The sequence below is a fragment of the Neomonachus schauinslandi genome, chromosome 14 (assembly GCF_002201575.2).
Source record: "Neomonachus schauinslandi chromosome 14, ASM220157v2, whole genome shotgun sequence".
Lineage (NCBI taxonomy): Eukaryota > Metazoa > Chordata > Mammalia > Carnivora > Phocidae > Neomonachus > Neomonachus schauinslandi.
Genome location: NC_058416.1, coordinates 38,864,306 through 38,887,572, shown reverse-complemented (window position 1 = coordinate 38,887,572; position 23,267 = coordinate 38,864,306). Strand labels below are relative to the sequence as shown.

The window sequence follows — 23,267 nt, the reverse complement described above, 5'->3', positions numbered from 1 at the left end:
AATAGAATGATAATGATGGTATTAAAATTATATAATTATATAAAGTGTTCCATAACATCATGAACTAAACATTGAAAAAAAAAACTAAAGAAAAAAGGCAGAAAACCAGTTAATCAATTGTTTCTAAGTAGTTCCTGGATCACTTAAAAAATGACTTTGAAATATATTTTAAATTCTCCCTTCAAAGAGAGTCCACATCTTCCAGTGTAAATATCTAACCACTCATGCATTGAAGAAGTTCTTCTTTAAATCCAGCATGAATTTCTCTTGCTAGGGGAAAAAAAAAAAAAAAAAAAGCAGGTCCCCTTCATTCTTATAATAACCTCATTTTCTACCTTCCATTTCTGAAAATTGGAGTCTCATGCAAAGAGTGATTGATGTTCCCACTATAGCATTCAAGTTGTACTCATCATAAAATCCACTCAGTCCGATGTGCCTCAGTGATTCTAATCCTGGCATGTCCTGAATCAACTGAAGGTTGCAGAAGCACAGCAAAGTTGTCCATGAAACTCCACCAAAGTGCTTACTTGCAGTCCTTTTGCCTCTAAGGACTCTATTGGGCTGGATTATAGCTGCAATCACTGATCTTAAATGCAAGACACAAAATAGGCTTGGTGCCTCAGTGAGAACAGTGTGATGTCCTCATTTCAGTTGACCTTGAAGAACATAGAACTTACACTGTTGCCTGTGCTTTTTTGTTTCACTGCCAACCCAGAGACAGTAAATACCTTCATTTAAACAGCAATCTTTTAAATATCTTTTTTAAAAAAGATTTTATGTATTTATTTGACAGAGAAAGAGAGACAGCGAGAGAGGGAACACAAGCAGGGGGAGTGGGAGAGGGAGAAGCAGGCTTCCCTCTGAGCAGGGAACCCAATGCAGGGCTCGATCCCAGGACCATGGGATCATGACCTGAGCCGAAGGCAGAAGCTTAACGACTGAGCCACCCAGGCGCCCCTAAATATCTTTTAAATAAAGTCTCATAATACCCTCCTCCAAAAGCACAATCTCTGTGAAAATAGTGTATCTCCTTCACTTATAAACAAAAGCATTTACCCTATCTCATATATTATATATACATATATATTTTAACATTTTTTAAGAACTAAAAATATGTGCCAATCATGGAACTATGCTAAATACTTTTGATTCCACATTTTATTTAATCCTCACAACAATCTTGTGAAATGGGATTATTACCTTGATTTCATAGATAAGGAACAAAGGCTTAGAGAAGTTAAGTTATATAATGTGTCCATTTCTATAGAGCTGGTAGGTGAGAAAGCTGTCTTGAACTATGTCTCCTTGGCTTTGGAGTATAAGCTATACTTTGAAGGTTGTTTTTATATTTTTAAAAAGATAGCAAAATAAAGAGAAGCAGTCCTAAAAATATATTTCAGGGCATCTCAAATACTTCATATTTTCATTTGTTTTTGAATTTTGATTGTTCCTTCAAGATATCAGTCCTGATATTCTAATGTATCTTAGTTTGCTCTATACTCAGCACATATATTTGCTATGAATATTTAGTGTGTTATATTCCATCTTTCCTCTTTAGTTCATATACAGATATGTATTTTCATCTCCATAATAGTCATTCGACTAAAGAACAAGCTGGTGAAAATTACATATTGATCTCCTATCCAAATATCTTGATAAGGGCATGTTGCCCTTCCCTCTAGAAATAAGAAAGTTTTAAAACACATTTAACAACCAGGCAGTTGTCCTTATACTCAAAACACTTGTTTGCTTCATTAAATGTGGAGAAAAAAGGATAGTAATGACTCATTTAACATTTTTCGGCACGTACTACTCTAAACCTATTATGTGAATACTAATTAATTTTCATAGCACCCCATGGTTTAGGATTAACATTTTACATATGGTAACGTGGAGAAAATGAAATACTATGAAGTTAAAATTTGCACTAAAAGTCTGTAAAAGACATGACATCATAAGTAGCACAACCCAGAACCAGAATTCAGGAGTTATTATCACTGTTTTTATTCTAATACAGACGTAGTCTAAGTTAAAACTTTCCTGTTTCTTTTTAATTCTACCCAGCTTAAAGAGACACCCTAGATCACTAAACTAGATGTCCAGGTTCATTCACTTTTTGACTGGAGTGATAACTAACTATGCTTAAGTTAAAACTACTCAGTCTCTAGGGGCGCCTGGGTGGCTCAGATGGTTGTGTCTGCCTTCGGCTCAGGTCATGATCTCAGGGTCTTGGGATCGAGCCCTGCGTCAGGCTCCCTACTCAGCGGGAAGCCTGCTTCTCTCTCTCCCACTGCCCCTGCTTGTGTTCCCTCTCTCGCTGTCTCTCTCGCTCTGTCAAATAAGTAAATAAAATCTTTAAAAAAAAGAAAAACTCAATCTCCAATCTCAGGTTTCTCACTTAATAAATGAATGAGTGAGGGAGAGGGAAAGAGATAATCCTCAAGGAGACATCCCAGTGAGTTTGGAGACAGACACAGGGCTCTAATCCCAGGACCTTGAGATCTGGACATGAGCTGAAATCAAGAGTCAGACACTTAACTGATTGAGCCACCCAGGTGCCCCTCAGGGTGAGTCTTTAAAGACGTAAGCTCAAGCAAGACTTTCATCCTCTCTAAACATCTGGCCAACTTTAACTTCCTTGCTCAGAATCAATGCCTAAGAGGTAAGTGAGATCTTCCTGGATCTAGGCTACACTTGTGGTTTGTTGAGGCTCTGAAACATGAAACTTCCATTTGAGGAAAAATATGGACTGGCTGATTATGTGGGCAAATGAAATAAAAATACTATCTTCATAAACTGCCAACTCTCCTTGCTCTGTGAATGTGATCCTTATGTAATTTATTCACCCAGTCCATCCTTCCTTCTCTCCTGCTTTTAATATGTAGTTCCTTTATGTCCATCACCCCAGTTATTGTATCATCCCTTTATCTGAACTCAGTACTCAGGAGAAAACTTCTCTCAACACAGATTTGTTTTTCACATTCTGTTATCCTTTTTAACATCCTGATTTTCTTTCCAAAATGTAGAAAAAGTCAATACTCTCAAGTTTAGAAATAATTTCTACTCTTTGCAAAGCCTGTTTGATGAACAGGAAGTACCTTTAATTTTTTTTTTTTTTTTTACAGAAACAAATCTCCCTTTAGTTTTTGTTACCCACTGGGGGCATCGGGGGGCAGGGGGTGACCTTTCCATGATATCAGAGTTACTTTCTTTTCATTGAACCTTACAAGGTTGAAGACACTTATCACTGAATACATAAAATAATATGCACAGACTCGAGTCGGAGATGACTAAAGACTGCATCTACTCTAACCACTACATAAATGGCTCTGTTCAGTGTTCCCTTATCTCCCTTCCCTTCAGTCTTTTCAAAATCTGCAATTTCAATGTATTTAGTTTTGCTTCCCTTAAGTAATCACAGGTCTTCCTATTACTGTGTCTGACAACTTCCTACAGCTATTATCTTATAGTAAATTTTGCTTTGACTAACAATTCTTTTCAAATGAGCAATCTATACCAGCAGCCACAATATTCTCATATTGTGATCTCTTCTTCAAACTGAAATTTCTATGCAACTTACATGGCTCTTTCTCCATGAGGAATTCTTGAATCTTTCAGACGTTTGGCTACACCTAGCCATAGCATTTTCTATCCCTTTATTAGTATTCAGCTGTGTCTCATTTATCTGTTTCCCCATCCATCTTCCCCATGAAGTTCTACATTCTTTATGGAGAGAAACTATGTTTAGTGCCTTAAAAAACTGTTGAATAAATGAATGAATGAATAAATCCCTCTTTTTTTAATTTTACCATGCTGTAAACTGGCTTCTGTTCTCTCAACTTTATGAAATCTTCATTCACAAACCCCATTAATCAGTATTTCTACTACCATCTGTGAAGGAGTAACTGATAAAGATTCAGTCTTCCAAGTCTGGAAAAAATATGTGAGACAACTGTTTTCAGACATTAGAAAATAGGAATGCCTACTTCTGATTCCTGAGAAAGGAAAATTCATAAGGTTGAGCCCCATAATCACCATGCTCTCTGCCAAGGGACAATTTTTCAACTAAAATATAGAGATCTGGGGTAAGAAAAGAGCATGGAAATCCTGCTGAGATAAAGGGCAAAGACTAGTACCATGGGTAATGGAGACAGAATCTTCAGGGCAGGGAACTGAAAAGGACATAGCCGTGCAGAGAGGACCCCCAGAAATCCATGTGAGAGTGCTCTCTGCATCTGTAGATAAGGGCTAGACTGTACATGTACGCAGAGCAAAATTACCTGAAGGTTAATAGAGAATATATGCTATGGGATTGAGAAAGGAACAAAAACACAAGAGGTTGAGTGGTGTTGGTAAAAGCGTATTGGCGAGGGATGAGGAGAAAACCTTAGAAGTCCAGTACTGACAGAATGTAGAGATTTCATCAATGCCTCAGAACACTCTCTTGTGTTACAGCTTAGGAAGAAGGACTGTACATTAGAGAAGAGACTCCTCTAGACCCACCCAAAAAAGTTTAAAATCAAGCTATAATATAATTGTGGAGGAGACAGAATTTAGCCAAATTAGAGGGGATTGGTAAATTCCTTGTGTGTGTGTGTGTGTGTGAATGTGTGTGTAGACACACATATATATATCTTCACTTTTGCATAAAACCAAGCATATTCTACTTTTAAGTTGATCAAATGACTGACTGAGCTGTCTGCTAGAAAAGGAATCAATTTCCTTCAGAGAAAGATAACAGAATCCAGAGTCTTCACAATGTACTACACAAATATCCAGTATTAAATCATACAAAGAAACAGGAAACTGTGTTTTAAAAGTCTAGAAAAAAATCAGTAGAAACCGAAACCAAGTTGGCCCAGAAGCTATCTATATACAGCAAAGATTTTAAAGTAGCTATTATAAATATGTTCAAAAAAGTAAAAAAAAAAGTATGTTCAAGTAATTAAAGGAAAATATGGCCTTAATAAGTGAACATATAAGAAGATTAGTATAAAAATGAAAACTATGAAAATGAACCAAATGGAAATTCTAGAACTGCAAATATGAAAATTTAAATTAACAAATATATTGGTTGGCCTTGACAACAAATGGACAGGGTAAAGGCTCAGTGAATGCGTAGATGAAATGACAGAAATCATCCAATCTAAAGAACAGAAAGAAAATGAAAAAAGAACAGATCCTCAAAAAACTGTGTGACAAAAATCAAATAATCTAACATGTGTAAGGTTAAGGTTCTTCAAAAACAAGAAATTTGGAGTGAAAAATATTTGTAGAAATAATGGCCACATTATTTCACAATTTGATGAAAAAACACTTACATATCTAAGAAGCTCAGCAAATCCCAAACAATTAAAATATCAAGAGAACTAACTACATCTGGGAATATCACAGTCAAACTACTGAAAAACAATAATAAAAAGGAATTCTTTAAAGTAGCCAGAGAACAAAAGGGAACATAACATAATGGGAACATGGGTATGAATAACTGCTACATTTCTCATCAGAAAAAAAATGCAAGCCAGAATGTAATAGAAAAGTATCTTTAAAGTACAGGCAGGCAGGCAGGAAGGCAGAAAGGAAAGAAGGAAGGAATGGAGGGAGAAGAAACATAAAAGAAAAAATAATAAATTAGACTTCATCAAAGACAAAACATTCAACTCCTCAAACAGATATTTAAATGAATGAAAAGACAAGCAAGAGAATGGGAAGAAATATGATTGGAAAGTTAGAACATGATTGGAGAATTGGAACTTTTAGTCCCATTCCAGACCTCCAGGGAAGGGAGAGGGGCTGGAGGGTTGAATCAATTGCCAATGTCCAATGATTTAATCAATCATGCCTATATAAAGACGACTCCACAAAAACCCAAAAGGACAGGGTTTGGAGAGCTTCCAGGTTGGTGAACAGGTGCAGATTTGCGGAGAGTGCAAACTCAAAGAGGGCGTGGAAGATCTGTACGCTTTCCACTACTTTACTCTATACATTTCCTCCATCTAGCTGTTCCCAAGTTATATCCTTTTTAAATCAACCAGTAATCTAGTAAGTAAAAATGTTTTTCTGAGTTCTGGGAGCCATTCTAGCAAACCCAAGGAGGGGGTTTCACTGGAACCTCTAGTAGTTGGTCAGAAGCACAGGTGATAACCTGTACCTTTGATTGGCCTCGGCAGTGCGGGGAGGGGAAGCCTTGAAGCACTAAACCCTTAACTTGTGGGACCTAACTCTATTTCCGCGTAGACAGTGTCAGAACTGAGCTGAATTGTAGGACCCTTGATCATGTCCAAGAATTGCTTGGTAATGGGGAGACCCCATGCTTATACACTGGAATTGGGTACAGAAACTTTTAATTACCTTGTGCCATCTCTGCTATTACTCTATATAGCCATTCTTTTCTGTTGTGTTGTACTAATTGTTTACAGTTATATTTTATCTGGCCTGCAAGATTATACACTCCATATAAGGATCATGTCTTAAATAACTCTATATCCTACTAGCACATGTATATTCCAGTGTCTTGAATTAACTATTTCATAAACCAATCACTGGATATTTTAAAAAGTTTGTCCCAAACTATGGCAATAAACCCTAAGCCAGGAGATTAAAATTCTAATAAACATTTCTAGAGAGAGAGAAGATAAAGATATCAGAGAGAAATAGATAAAGAATCAGAATGTCACCTTATCCCAATTTTATCCTGTCAAACTGAAAATCTCCAGAGCAGAAGTTTACCAAAATCAAGATTAGAATTTTTTGATTAATATAGAGTTCTTCAACAAAATAAACTGAAAATAAATAAGCATGAGCCCCTATACATGAAATCTATGCCTTTTGTCATCTCTTTCTACCTCTTTCCACATACAGTATCAGAAACACTTGCAAGAGCTAATGTTTTATAGATTCTTAATTCTGGATTTCACACCATGAAAATATTAGTCCTGCTTCTTTTTTCTTCTAAGAAACATATCCTCAATGAACTGGAAAGGATCTAGCACCTGCTAGTCTTGGCATAAGCAATAAAGAAAATGTTTATTTTAAAAATTCAACATTTCTTAAGTCAAACAGAGAAAGACATGTATCATATGATCTCACTGATATGAGGAATTCTTAATCTCAGGAAACAAACTGAGGGTTGCTGGAGTGGGGGGTGGGGTGGGAAGGATGGGGTGACTGGGTGATAGACACTGGGGAGGGTATGTGCTCTGGTAAGCGCTGTAAATTGTGCAAGACTGTTGAATCTCAGATCTGTACCTCTGAAACAAATAATGCAATATATGTTAAGAAAAAAAAAAAGAAGAAGAAGAAGGTAGCGGGAGGGGAAGAATGAAGCGGGGGAAATCGGAGGGGTAGACGAACCATGAGAGACGATGGACTCTGAAAAACAAACAGGGTTCTAGAGGGGAGGGGGGTGGGAGGATGGGTTAGCCTGGTGGTGGGTATTGAGGAGGGCACATTCTGCATGGAGCACTGGGTGTTATGCACAAACAATGAATCATGGAACACTTCATCTAAAACTAATGATGTAATGTATGGGGATTAACATAAGAATAAAAAAAATATTTACATGAAAAAAAAAATTCAACATTTCTGAAATTATAAAAAATTCTTACAGCTTAAATATAATTAATATACTATTAATAAAATAGATTATAATATTGTACTTTTAATATTATATATCATTACTATGTTAACTATTAGTGACATTTATGATTCATTTCTTAATAAGAATATAATATGGACATCACAAACTAATGCTAAATGTAAATATAGCTTACAAAGGTAACTATGTAACTTACATTCAGTCCTTACCTTCAGTATTTGTCATTTTATTTTCATGAAAAATCTCAATGCCTTCCTTAGGGGCACCAAACAGAACCAAAGCTTGTGATATGGCATTGTCTTTTAAAAGAAAACAAAAATTACAATGAGCAGTTAATATAAATTTTTTAAATAAGCAAAATAATATGTAAAACTATGTTGTAAAAGTATTGTCCTTGCAAAAGCAACTATAATTCAAATATTAACCAAAACCCACAGTAGAATATATTTAGATGTTTTCTCTGGTCCTTCAGTTGGGTTAACTCTCAAAAGAAGGTATTCAAAATAGCATTCATCTATTAAAAGCAAACATCGAGAGACTGTCCAGAGTGACATCGCCAAAACAATGGAGTAGGAGACTCTAGCCTCCATCCTACAATGAAGTTCAATAGTTAGATGGCTATGAACAAACAAAAATAGTTCTCAGAGAGCTCAGGAATCTATTCAACAAACTTCAGCAACACAGTGGAACAAAAAAGCCTGTGAATAACCTCACAAAAAGGGAAGGAAGACAGTTTCATTTTGACTGCATCATCCCATTCACCAGGCCAACATTGCTCAGCACCAAGAGGGAATACTCCAGCTTGAAATAGTTCCCCACACTGGGAAAGGGAGAACAGCGTGAGAGAACAGCTTCCACGCCCTTTAAGGGCACTGCACAAACGACCTGTTCTAGTTTAATCTTACTCAGAGACAGGCAAAGGCAAGACTTATGGAAATGGCTTCAAACAAGGAAGAAGGGCAGAGGCTACTAATATAGTCATACAAAGAAAGTGATCACAATTCCCAGTGGCCTGCTCTGCAGAAGACCCCATGAGCTTTGCCAGCAAAGTTTTCCTTCTAAAATGAAAGAGAGAGAAAGTGTTTCCCAGACAAGCACGAAGTGAGGGAGTTCATCACCACCAGATCTGCCTTACAAGATATGCTGAAAGGAGCTCTTCAAGCAGAAATGAAAAGACTTTAATTAATAACATTTGAAAGAATAAAACACATCAGTAAAAATAAGTATATGTCAATTTCAGAATACTCCAATACTATAATATAGTGATGTGCTAATCGCTTAACTCTAGTATATAGATTAAAGAAACATGAAAAATAGCTATAGCTGCAATAACTTACTAATGGATACACAATATAAAAAGATGTAAATTGTGACATCAGAAACATAAAAAGGAAAGCATAAAAGGGTAGAGTTTTTGTATATGATTGAAGTTGTTAATCAGCTTAAAGTATACTATTATAACTATAAAATGTTTTGTGTAAGCCTTAAGGTAACTACAAAGCAAAACCTATAGTAGATACACAAGAGAAGAAGAAGGGAATCAGAGTATACCACTATGGAAAATCATCAATTCATAAAGAAAGACAGGAAGAGAGGAAGAAATGAACAAAAGAAATATAAAACAGACAGCAAATAATCAACAAGACAGCATTACTAAGTCCTTACCTACTGATAATAATTTTATTTTTCCAATAATCATTTTAAATATAAATAAAGTTCTCCAAACAAATGGCATAGAGTGGCTGAATGGATTTTTTTTTCCTTTTTTTTTTTTAAAGATTTTATTTATTTATTTGAGAGAGAGAGAATGAGAGACAGAGAGCATGAGAAGGAAGAAGGTCAGAGGGAGAAGCAGACTCCCTGCTGAGCAGGGAGCCCGATGCGGGACTCGATCCCGGGACTCCAGGATCATGACCTGAGCCGAAGGCAGTCGCTTAACCAACTGAGCCACCCAGGAGCCCAGCTGAATGGATTTTTTTAAAAAAGACCCAAATATATGCTACTAAAGACTTATTTCAGCTTTAAAGACACATAAGGCTCAAAGTGAAGGGACGGAAAAATATATTCCATGCAAATGGAAAGAGAGATTAGAGGTACCTATACTTCTATCAGACAAAACAATCCCATGTATAATAGCATGAAAAAGTGCTTGCTTCCACAGCACATATACTAAAATTGCAACAATACAGAGAAAATTAGCATTGCCCCTGCATAAGGACGACACACAAATACAATAGCATGAAAAGAATAAAATACTTAGGATAAATTTAACCAAGACAGTGAAAGATTTATACATCAAAAACTATAAGACATTGATGAAAGAAACTGAAGAACACAAGTAGATGGAGAGATATCCTGTGCTCATGGATCAGCAGAGTAAATTTTGTTAAAAATGTCCATTCAATCAAACCCTATCAAAATCCAATGGCATTTCCCACAGAAACAGACAAAAAATTCTAAAATTCTTATGGATCCACAAAAGATCCTGCAGAGCCAAAGCAACCATGAGAAAAAAAGAACAAAGCTGGAGGCATCACACTTCATTATTTCAAACTATATTACAAAGCTATAATAATCAAGAAAGTATGGTACTGGCATAAAAACATAACGCAAAAATCAGGAGAACAGAATAGAGAGCCCAGAAAAAAAAACATGCATATATGATGAACGAATACTTGACAAAGGAGACGGGACAGTCTCTTCCATAAATCATGTTGGGCACCACCCAAGTCCCAAATTCCTTGTGATCCTTGCTTTAAATTCTCTATCAGGCATTAGTTATATCTGTTTTGCTTAGATCTCTGGCTGGGGTCTTGTCCTTTTCTTTCATTTGGGATAAATTTCTCTATCTCCTCATTTTGTCTCCCTCTCTTGTATCTATTTCAGTGTTTTAAGAAAGTCAGCTATGTTATCTGCTCTTGAAAGTATTGACTTTATGAAGAGGAGGTCCTGGAATCCCCTGCAGTGCGATGTCCCCTGTTTACCAGAACCTGGCACTTCAGGAGAGTATCCTATGTATGTGCTTATTCCCTGCTATTGTGTCTGAGTCACTTTTCCTTTCAGTGCACTTGTCTACACTGACTCTCTGCCTGCTGTGGGCTGTCCTTGCTCACTCTGGTGTTAGTGGAACCTAAGCAGGCCAGCACTGAGGGGGGCAATGATCATAAGGATACTGGACTTGAGAAAAGAGTAGAAGACATGAATGAGGCTCTCAACACAGAGATAAGGAATAACATAGACAAGAAAAAGGGCTCAATAAATGAAAAAAAAATACTTGATGAAATGAATAGCAGGATGGCAGAAGCAGAGGAACGAATTACAACACAGAGTAATGGAAAGTAATCAAGCTGAACAAAAGAGAGACAAAAGAATTACACAAAATGAAAATAGATTTAGGAAACACAGTGACCCCACTAAACATAATTAATAACTTTTATATTATAGGAGTCCCAGAAGAAGAGAGAGAAAGGGGGCAGAAAATTTATTTATAGTTTATAATAGCTGAAAACATCCCTAATCTGGAAAGTAAACAGATATCCAGATCCAGGAGGCACAGAGAACTCTCATCAAAATCAATAAAAGCAGATTCACACCAAGACATAATGTAATTAAACTTCAAAATATAGTGATACAGAAAAAAATCTTAAGAGCAGCAACACAAAAGAAGTTATTAACTTACAAGAGAAAACCCATAAGGCTAGCAGGAGACGTTTCAACAGAAAATTTACAAGCCAGAAGGGAGTGATATGATATATTCAAAGTGCTGAATAGGAAAAATCTGCAGCCAAGAATGCTCTATCCAGCAAGGCATCATTCAGAATAGAAGGAGAGATAGAGTTTCCCAAACAAAAACTAAAGGGGTTTGTGACCACTAAACCAGCCCTGCAAGATATATTAAAGGGGACTCTTTTAGTGGAAAAGAGAGACCAAAAGTGACACTATAAAGAAGGAAACACAAAAGCAGTGAAAACGAAAAATTTCTGTAAAAAATCAGTCAAGGAGCTCACAAAGAAAAGGATATAAAATATGACACCATATACCTAAAACATGGGGAGCAGAGTAGTAAAGAATGGGTTCAAACTTAAGTGATCATCAACTTGATATAGACTGCTATATGCAGAGGAGGTTATATAGAACCCTAATGGTAACCATATATCATGAACCAGTAGTAAAGAGGGAAAAAATAAAGAGAAAGAAATTGAAATAGTTCACTAAAGAAAAACAACAAAACATGAAAGAGAAAAAGACAAGAAAGGTACAGAGAAAATCTTCAAAAACAACCACAAGTAATAAAATGCCAATAAATACATATCTATCAATAATTACTTTGAATATAAATGGACTAAACACTCCAATCAAAAGACATAAGGTGAAGAATGGGGAAAAAAAATAAGACCCATCTATATGCTGCCTATAAGAGACTCATTTTAGATCCAAAGATATCTGAAGATTGAAAGTGAGGGGATGGAGACACATCTATCATGCAAATAGATGTCAAAACAAAGCTGGAGTAGCAATCCTTATTTCACCAAAATAGACTTTAAAACAAATACTGTAACAAGAGACAAAGAAGGATACTATATAATAATAGAGGAGACAATCCAATAAGAAGATATAACAATTGTAAATATGTACTCAACATAGGAGCACCCAAATACATAAAACAGTTAATAACAAATATAAAGGAACTAATTGATAATAACATACTAGTAGGGTACATTAACACCCCACTTACATCAATGGACAGATCATCTAACAGAAAATCAACAAGAAAACAATGGCTTTGAATGACAGACTGGAACAGATGGGTTTAACAGATATATTCAGGACATTCCATCCTAAAACAGCAAAATACACATTCTTTTCAAGTGCACATGAATATTCTCCAGAATAGATGACATAATAGCCCACAAAACCAGTCCCAACAAAATCAAGAAGATAAGTCAATACCATGCATCTTTTCTGACCACAAGGCCATAGAATCTAAAGTCAATTACAAGAAAAAACCTGAAAAGAACACAAATGCATGGAGGTTACGTAACATGCCACTAAACAATGAATACTTCAACCAGGAAATAAAAACAGAAATAAAAAAGTACATGGAAACATATGAAAATGAAAACACAATGGCCCAAAACCTTTGAGATGCAACAAAAGCAGTTCTAAGAGGGAAGTTAATTGCAATACAGGCCTACCTCAAGAAGTGAGAAAAAAAAAAAATCAAATAAACAACCTAAACTTACAAGCTAGTGAAAGAACAACAAACAAAACATAAAATCAGCAAAAGGAAGGAAATAATAAACAGTAGAGAGAAAAATGATATAGAAACTAAAAAGACAATAGAGCAAATCAATGAAACCAGGAGATGGTTCTTTGAAAAAATTAATAAAATTGATGAACTTCTAGCCAGACTTGTCAAAAAGAAAAGAGAAAGGACACAAAGTCACAAATGAGAGAGGAGAAATAACCAACACCACAGAAATACAAAAAATTATAAGAAAATATTATAAAAATCTAGATACCAACCAATTGGGCAGCTTAGAAGATATAAATTCCCAGAAACATATAAACTACCAAAACAAACAGGAAGAAATAGAAAATTTGAATAGACTGATACCAGCAAAGAAATTGAATCAGTAATCAAAAAACTCCCAACAAACAGAAGTCCAGGACCAGATGGCTTCACAGGCGAATTCTACCAAACATTTAAAGAAGAGTTAATACCTATTCTTCTCAAGCTATTCCAAAAAAACCAAAAGAAAGGAACACTTCCAAATTCATTCTATAAGGCCAGCATTATCTTGATACCAAAATCAGATAAAATCACCACTAAAAAAAGAACTATAGGCCAATATCCCTGATGAACATAGATGCAAAAATTGTCAGTAAAATAGTAGGAAACTGAATTCAACAATACCTTAAAAAAATCAATTGCCACAATCAGATAGGATTTATTTTCAGGATGCAAAGGAGAAAGGATAAAAACCATATGATCATTTCAATAGATGCAGAAAAAGCATTTGACAAATTACAACATCCAGTCATGATAAAAACCTTCAACAGGGTAGGTTTAGAGGGAACACACCTCATCATAAAGGCCGTATATGAAAAACCCACAGCAAACATCATCCTCAATGGGGAAAAACTGAGAGCTTTCCCTCAAAGGTCAGGAATAACACAAGAATGTCCACCCTCCCCAATTCTATTCAACACAGTATTTGAAGTCCTAGCCGCAGCAAGTTAGTAAAGTCTCAGGAAAAAATCATAATGGATGTACAAAATCAATGTACAGAAATCTGTTGCATTTCTATACACCAATAATGAAGCAGCAGAAAGAGAAAAATTAAGAAAACAATCCCATTTACAAGTACACCAAAAACACAAGCAGTAACTTCTTTGACACTGGTTGTAGCAACTTTTTTCTAGATATTTCTCCTGAGGAAAGAGAAACAAAAGCAAAAATAAACTACTGGGACTACATCAAAATGAAAAGCTTCTGCACAGCAAAGGAAACAATCAGCAAAACTAAAAGGTATCCTACTGAATGGGAGAAGATATTTACAAATGACATATCTGACAAAGGGTTAGTATGCAAAATATATAAAGATCTAATAAATCTCAACACCCAAAAAATAAATAATCCAATTAAAAAATGGACAGAAGACAGGAATAGATATTTCTCCAAAGAAGACATACAGATGGCCAACAGACACATGAAAAGATGATCAGCATCACTGATCATCAGGGAAATGCAAATCAAACCTACAGTGAGATATCACCTCACACCTGTCAGAATGGCTAAAATAAAAAACACAAGAAACAACACGTGTTGATGAAGATATGGAGAAAAAAGGAACCCACATGCATTGCTGATGGGAATGCAAACTGGTGAAGCCATATGCAAAACAGTATGGAGGTTACTCAAAAAGTTAAAAACAGAACTACCCTACAATCCAGCAATTGCACTACTGGGAATTTACCCAAAGAATACAAAAACACTATTAAAAGGATACACACACCCCGTGCTTATAGCAGCATTATTTACAATAGTCAAGATATGGAAGCAGCCAAATTGTCCATCAACTGATGAATGGATAAAGAAGATGTGATATATATTTGGCCATAAATACCATTACCATATTATATTATAATACTATTCAGCCTTAAAAATAATGAAATCTTGCCATTTGCAATAACATGGAGGGGGCTAGAGAGTATAATGCTAAGGAAATAAGTCAGTCAGAAAAACACAAATACCATATGATTTCCCTCATATGTGGAATTTAAGAAACAAAACAAATGAGCAAAGGGAGAGAGAGAGACACACACACACACAAAGAAACAGACTCTCAATTATGGAGAACAAACTGATGGTTACCAGAGAAGATGGGGGTTGGGGATTAAATAGGTGATGGGGATTAAGGAGAGCATTTGTGATGAGCACCAGGTGATACATGGAATTGTACTATATTGTACACCTGAAACTATGTAACACTGTAAGTAAAATAAAAGTTACACTTAAGTGAAAATAAATCAAAGATTTATCATTTTATAAACAAATAAATAAATAATGCAGGGAAAATTAGATATGCCCATGCAAAGGAGATGAGACCAGACACCTATCTTACACAACTCACAACAATTAACTTGGAATGGATTAAACACTTAAATGTAAGATCTAAACCATAAAACTCCTAAAAGAATATATGGAGAAAAAATTCCTTGACATTGGAATTGACATCTTCTAAGAATTCTTTCAATATGACACCAAAAACCAAAAGCACAACCAACTGAAACTAAAATCATTAAGTGGCACTACATCAAGCTTAAAAGCTTCTGCACAAAAACAACAAAACAAACAAACAAACAAAAAAACAAAAAAGCACATCATAATGAAAAGGCAACCTATAGAATGGGAGAAAATGTTTACAAACCATCTATCCGATAAGTCATTAATATCCAAAACATATAAGGAAATCATATAACTCAATAACATAAAAACAAATAATTCAGTTTTAAAATGGCAAAGGTCCTGAGTAGACGTTGTTCCAAAGAAGACATACAAATGGAAAACAAGTACATGACAAGGTATTCAACATCACTGATCATCAGGGAACTACAAATCACCACCATGAGATATCATCTCATTATCTGTTATAGTGGCTATTATCAAAAAGACAAGAGATATCAAATGCAGAGATAAGGGAAATCCTCATGCACTGTTGGTACAAATATAAATTTATACTGTATAGCTATTACAGAAAACAGTATCAGGAAATTAAAAACAGAACTTCCATGTGCTGTAGCAATCCCATATCTGGGTATATATCCAAAGGAAATTAAATCACCATCTCAAAGAGATACCAGTACCCTCATGTTCACTGCAGCATCAGCACAATAGCAACTTAAGTGTCCATATACAGATACATATATACACACATACATATATATTATATATATAGATATATACAATAATATATATATATATAACTCATATATATATGAGTTTAGTGGCTTAAGATTTGGTGGAATCTTAAATTCCACATATGAGGGAAATCATATGGTATTTGTGTTTTTCTGACTGACTTATTTCCTTAGCATTATACTCTCTAGCTCCATCCATGTTATTGCAAATGGCAATACACACACACACACACATATGTAAACTCAAAGGGATATTGTTCAACCATAAAAAAGAAGAAAATCCTGTCATTTGAAACAACATGAATGGACCTTAAGGGAATTATGCTGAGTGAAATAAGACAGAGAAAGACAAAACCAAATGATCTCACTTATATGTAGTATCTAAAAAAGTCACCAAACTCATAGAAACAGAGAATAGAACAGTGGTTGCCAGGGGCTGGAAAGTGGGGAAATGAGATGTTCAGTCAAAGGGAACAAACTTCCAGTTATAAGAATAAGTTTTGGAAATGTAATATACAGCATGGTAATTACAGAAAACTAAGTTGCTATGAAAGATTCTACATGTTCTCACCATAACAACAACAACAAATAGTAGTTATGTAAACTTAAGTATGTGTTCAATAATCTTACTGTGGTAAACATCTCACAATATGCACATGTATTAAATATCACATTGTACAAGCTACACTTACACAATGTTATATGTATAATAACAAATACCTGGAAAATAAAATAAATCAAAGCAAATAGCAAACAGATATAACATTATGTGATGATACAGAAAGTAGTCCAAGGTACACTGTTTAATGAAAAACAGGAAGACAGGAGCAAGACGGCGGAGGAGTAGGAGACCTGGATTTCGTCTCCTCTCAGGAATTCAGCTGGATAGGGATCAAGCCATTCTGAACACCTACAAACTCAACAGGAGATGGAAGAAAAGAAGAGCAACAACTCTCTCATCAGAAAAGCGACCACTTTCTGGAAGGTAGGACGTGCGGAGAAGTGAATCCGAGGCGATATTCGGGAGGATAGACGGCGGGGGAGGGGCCTCCGGCGGCCGCTTCTGGCAAGTGATAGAGCCGCGGAGCACAAAATCGGAACTTTTAAAAGTCTGCTCCACTGAGGGACGTCACTCTGGTGGCTAAGCCGGGGGTGGAACCCTCCGGGACAGTGTGGTCTCAGGACCCTTGGGGTCACAGAAAGACCGGGGGTGCCCGAGTGCGGCAGAGCTCCCAGGTATCAGAGCAGGGAAGCCAGCTGCAGAGGCGGAGCCCAGGCGCGCGGGCTCTCAGCTCGGGGTTGCCATAAACCGTGATCCGCGGCACAGTCGGGCCACTGCTCCTCCAGCAGGGACCCAACAAGCGGCAGATCCGGGGAGACTCACCTTCCTCCCCCGGGAGGAGCCGCGCGGGAGTGCACCGCAGGGATCTGCTGGGTTTGGAGACTCCACCCGGGGTCGGGTGCCAGAGATAGAAACGCGCGGTCACAGGCCGGGTGAGCATGGAGTGCGGCTGGAGACTGGGGAGACGGGAGTGACTGACGGCTTTTCTCTGGGGGCTCACTGAGGAGCGGGGCCCCGAGTTCTCGGCTCCTCCGCGGCGGAGATTGGGAGGCCGCCATTTTCACTCTCCGCCTCCAAAGCTGTACGGAAAGCTCGCAGGGAACAAAAGCCCCGGAGAGCAAACCCGAGCAGATTACTTAGCTGGGAGGGGGCAAGGGCAGGGCAATTCTGCCTCCGGCAGAGACAGTTGGAAACAACGGCAACAGGCCCCTCTCCAGAAGATCAGCGAGAACAGCCAGCCAAGACCAAGTTTACCCATCAATGAGAACGGCAGAACTCCAGCTCTAGGGGACTACTGCACATAGAATTCATGGCTTTTTTACCATGATTCTGTAGTCTTTCAAAGTTAATTTTTTTTTAACTGTCTTTTTTTCTTTTTTTTTTCTTTTTGAATTTTTCTTTTTCCCTTTTTCAACAAACATCTTATCAATCCCTTTTTTTAAAAAAAAAACATTTTTATTTTTCATTTTTAGAGTCATATTCTATCCCTTCATAGTAGTTACCCATATTTTTGGCTTATATATATAAGTTGTTCTCTCTTTAAAATTTTGAGATAGTTTCTTCTAACAGATCAAAACATACCCTAAATCTCTAGTATATGGTGTTTTCTAGTCCCCTGCCTGATCACATCCTCTCCCTTTTTTTTTCTTTTTTCTTTTTTTAAATCCTTCTTTCTTTTTTCAAACAACTTCTTATCACTTCCTTTTATAAAATTTTTTATAATTTCCATCTTTACAGTCATATTCCATCCCTTCATCATATCAACCCTTATTTTTGTACATATATAAGCTTTTCTTTCTTTAAAATTTTGGGAGGCACTTTCTTCTAAAAGACCAAAATACACCCCAAATCTAGTGTGTGGCACTGATCTATGCACCAGCCTGATCATATTTGATCACATTCTGGTTTTTTTGTTGTTGTTGTTTTGTTTTGTTTTTGTTTTTATCTTTATCTTTTTCTTTTTTTTCTTTTTCTTTTTTCTCTCTTTCCCTTTCTTTTCCCACTGCTTCAGGTTTTTTCTGATTTGTTTAGAGTATATTTTCTGGGGACGTTGTTACTCTGCTAGCATTTTGTTCTCTCATTAATCTATTCTCCTCTGCACAAAATGACAAGACGGAAAAAATCACCTCAACAAAAAGAACAAGAGGTAGTACCGACTGCCAGGGACCTACTCAATACGGACATTAGTACGATGTCAGATCTAGAGTTCAGAATCATCACTTTAAAGATACTAGCTGGGCTTGAAAAAAATATGGAAGTTATTAAGGAAACCCTTTCTGGAGAAGTAAAAGAACTAAAATCCAACCAAGTAGAAATCAAAAAGGCTATTAATGAGGTGCAATCAAAAATGGGGGCGCTAACTGCTAGAATAAATGAGGCAGAACAGAGAATCAGTAATATAGAAGATGAAATGATGGAAAATAAAGAAGCTGAGAAAAAGAGAGATAAACAACTACTGGATCATGAGGGCAGAATTCGAGAGATAAGCGATACCATAAGACGAAACAACATTAGAATAATTGGGATCCCAGAAGAAGAAGAAAGAGAGAGAGGGGCAGAAGGTATAATGGAGCAAATTATAGCAGAGAACTTCCCTAGTTTGGGGAAGGAAACAGGCATGAAAATCCAGGAAGCACAGAGAACCCCTCTCAAAATCAATAAAAATAGGTCAACACCCCGACATCTAATAGTAAAACTTACGAGTCTCATAGACAAAGAGAAAATCCTGAGAGCAGCTCGGGAGAAGAGATATGTAACCTACAATGGTAGAAACATTAGATTGGCAACAGACCTATCCACAGAGACCTGGCAGTCCAGAAAGGACTGGCAGGATATATTCAGAGCACTAAATGAGAAAAATATGCAGCCAAGAATACTCTATCCAGCTAGGCTGTCATTGAAAATTGAAGGAGAGATAAAAAGCTTCCAGGACAAACAAAAACTAAAGGAATTTGCAAACACAAAACCAGCTCTACAGGAAATCTTGAAAGGGGTCCTTTAAGCAAAGAGAGAGACTAAAAGCAACATAGACCAGAAAGGAACACAGACAATATACGGTAACAGTCACCTTACAGGCAATACAATGGCACTAAATTCCTATCTTTCAATAGTTACCCTGAATGTAAATGGGCTCAATGCCCCAATCAAAAGACACAGGCTATCAGACTGGATTAAAAAACAAGACCCATCGATATGCTGTCTGCAAGAGACTCATTTTCGACCCAAAGACAGCCCCAGATTGAAAGTGAGGGGGTGGAAAACCATTTACCATGCTAATGGACACCAAAAGAAAGCTGGGGTGGCAATCCTTATATCAGACAAATTAGATTTTAAACCAAAGACTGTAATAAGAGATGAGGAAGGACACTATATCATACTTAAAGGATCTATCCAACAAGAAGACCTAACAATTATAAATATCTATGCCCCTAACATGGGAGCAGCCAATTATATAAGCCAATTAATAACAAAAGCAAAGAAACACATCGACAACAATACAATAATAGTGGGGGACTTTAACACCCCCCTCACTGAAATGGACAGATCGTCTAAGCAAAAGATCAACAAGGAAATAAAGACTTTAAATGACACACTGGACCAAATGGACTTTACAGACATATTCAGAACATTCCATCCCAAAGCAACGGAATACACATTCTTCTCTAGTGCCCATGGAACATTCTCCAGAATAGATCACATCCTCGGTCATAAATCAGGTCTCAACCGGTACCAAAAGATTGGAATCATTCCCTGCCTATTTTCAGACCACAATGCTTTGAAACTAGAGCTCAATCACAAGACAAAAGTCAGAAAGAACTCAAATACATGGAGGCTAAAGAGCATCCTACTGAAGAACGAATGGGTCAACCAGGAAATTAAAGAAGAATTAAAAAAATACATGGAAACCAATGAAAATGAAAACACAACTATTCAAAATCTTTGGGATGCAGCAAAGGCAGTCCTAAGAGGAAAGTATATAGCAATACAAGCCTTTCTCAAGAAGCAAGAAAGGTCTCAAGTACACAACCTAACCCTACACCTAAAGGAGTGGGAGAAAGAACAGCAAATAAAGCCTAAACCCAGCAGGAGAAGAGAAATAATAAAGATCAGAGCAGAAATCAATGAAATAGAAATTAACAGAACAGTAGAACAGATCAACGAAACTAGGAGCTGGTTCTTTGAAAGAATTAACAAGATTGATAAACCCCTGGCCAGACTTATCAAAAAGAGAAGAGAAATGACCCAAATCAGCAAAATCATGAATGAAAGAGGAGAGACCACAACCAACACCAAAGAAATACAAACAATTTTAAGAACATATTATGAGCAACTCTATGCCAGCAAATTAAATAACCTGGAAGAAATGGATGCATTCCTAGAGATGTACCAACTACCAAAACTGAACCAGGATGAAATAGAAAACCTGAACAGACCTATAACCACTAAGGAAATTGAAGCAGTCATCAAAAATCTCCCAAAAAAGAAAAGCCCAGGGCCAGATGGCTTCCCAGGGGAATTCTACCAAACATTTCAAGAAGAATTAATACCTATTCTTCTGAAACTCTTCCAAAAAATAGAAATGGAAGGAAAACTTCCAAACTCGTTTTATGAGGCCAGCATTACCTTGATCCCAAAACGAGACAAAGACCCCATCAAAAAGGAGAATTACAGACCAATATCCCTGATGAACATGGACGCAAAAATTCTCACCAAAATACTAGCCAATAGGATCCAAGAGTACATTAAAAGGATTCTTCACCATGACCAAGTGGGATTTATCCCTGGGCTGCAAGGTTGGTTCAACATCCGCAAATCAATCAATGTGATACAATACATTAACAAAAGAAAGAACAAGAATCATATGATCCTCTCAATAGATGCAGAAAAAGCATTTGACAAAGTACAGCATCGTTTCTTGATCAAAACTCTTCAGAGTATAGGGATCGAGGGTACATACCTCAATATCATAAAAGCCATCTATGAAAAACCCACAGTGAATATCATTCTCAATGGGGAAAAACTGAGAGCTTTCCCCCTAAGGTCAGGAACACGGCAGGGATGTCCACTATCACCACTGCTATTCAACATAGTATTAGAAGTCCTAGCCACAGCAATCAGACAACAAAAAGAAATAAAAGGCATCCTAATTGGCAAGGAAGAAGTCAAACTCTCACTCTTTGCAGATGATACGATACTTTATGTGGAAAACCCAAAAGACTCCACCCCAAAACTGCTAGAACTCATACAGGAATTCAGTAAAGTGGCAGGATATAAAATCAATGCACAGAAGTCAGTGGCATTCCTATACACCAACAACAAGACAGAAGAAAGAGAAATTAAGGAGTCGATCCCATTTACAATTGCACCCAAAACCATAAGATACCTAGGAATAAATCTAACCAAAGAGACAAAGGATCTGTACTCAGAAAACTATAAAATACTCATGAAAGAAATTGAGGAAGACACAAAGAAATGGAAAAACGTTCCATGCTCATGGATTGGGAGAACAAATATTGTGAAGATGTCAATGCTACCTAGAGCAATCTACACATTCAATGCAATCCCCATCAAAATACCATCCACTTTTTTAAAAGAAATGGAACAAATAATCCTAAAATTTGTATGGAACCAGAAAAGACCCCGTATAGCCAGAGGAATGTTGAAAAAGAAAAGCAAAGCCGGCGGCATCACAATTCCGGACTTCCAGCTCTATTACAAAGCTGTCATCATCAAGACAGCATGGTACTGGCCCAAAAACAGACACATAGATCAATGGAACAGAATAGAGAGCCCAGAAATGGACCCTCAACTCTATGGTCAACTCATCTTTGACAAAGCAGGAAAGAATGTCCAATGGGACAAAGACAGTCTCTTCAACAAATGGTGTTGGGAAAATTGGACAGCCACATGCAGAAGAATGAAACTGGACCATTTCCTTACACCACACACAAAAATAGACTCCAAATGGTTGAAAGACCTCAATGTGAGACAGGAGTCCATCAAAATCCTAAAGGAGAACACAGGCAGCAACCTCTTTGACCTCAGCCGAAGCAACTTCTTCCTAGAAACATCGCCAAAGGCAAGGGAGGCAAGGGCAAAAATGAACTATTGGGACTTCATCAAGATAAAAAGCTTTTGCAATGCAAAGGAAACAGTCAACAAAACCAAAAGACAACCAACAGAACGGGAGAAGATATTTGCAAATGACATATCAGATAAAGGGCTAGTATCCAAAATCTATAAAGAACTCATCAAACTCAACACCCAAAGAACAAAGAATCCAATCAAGAAATGGGCAGAAGACATGAACAGACATTTTTCCAAAGAAGACATCCAAATGGCCAACAGACCCATGAAAAAGTGCTCAATATCGTTCGGCATCAGGGAAACCCAAATCAAAACCTCAATGAGATACCACCTCACACCAGTCAGAATGGCTAAAATTAACAAGTCAGGAAATGACAGATGTTGGCGGGGATGCGGAGAAAGGGGAACCCTCCTACACTGTTGGTGGGAATGCAAGCTGGTGCAGCCACTCTGGAAAACTGTATGGAGGTTCCTCAAAAAGTTGAAAATAGAGCTACCCTATGATCCAGCAATTGCACTACTGGGTATTTACCCCAAAGATACAAAAGCAGGGATCCGAAAGGGTACGTGCACCCCGATGTTTACAGCAGCAATGTC

The 23,267-nt window shown here is 36.9% G+C and overlaps 1 protein-coding gene and 1 non-coding gene across 2 annotated transcripts in view; one reads left to right on the top strand and one right to left on the bottom strand.

The window, feature by feature from the left end:
* CCDC178 (coiled-coil domain containing 178) overlaps positions 1 to 23,267 on the bottom strand; it is a 398,973-nt gene that overhangs the window by 366,466 nt on the left and 9,240 nt on the right. The window contains exon 2 of the mRNA XM_044921257.1: positions 7,807 to 7,896. Within this exon, the coding sequence (XP_044777192.1) occupies positions 7,807 to 7,896 (90 nt within the window). The remainder of the gene's footprint in view (positions 1 to 7,806; positions 7,897 to 23,267) is intronic.
* LOC123326651 lies at positions 9,743 to 9,849 on the top strand. The gene has a single exon (XR_006541226.1). It is a non-coding gene; the product is annotated as a U6 spliceosomal RNA (small nuclear RNA).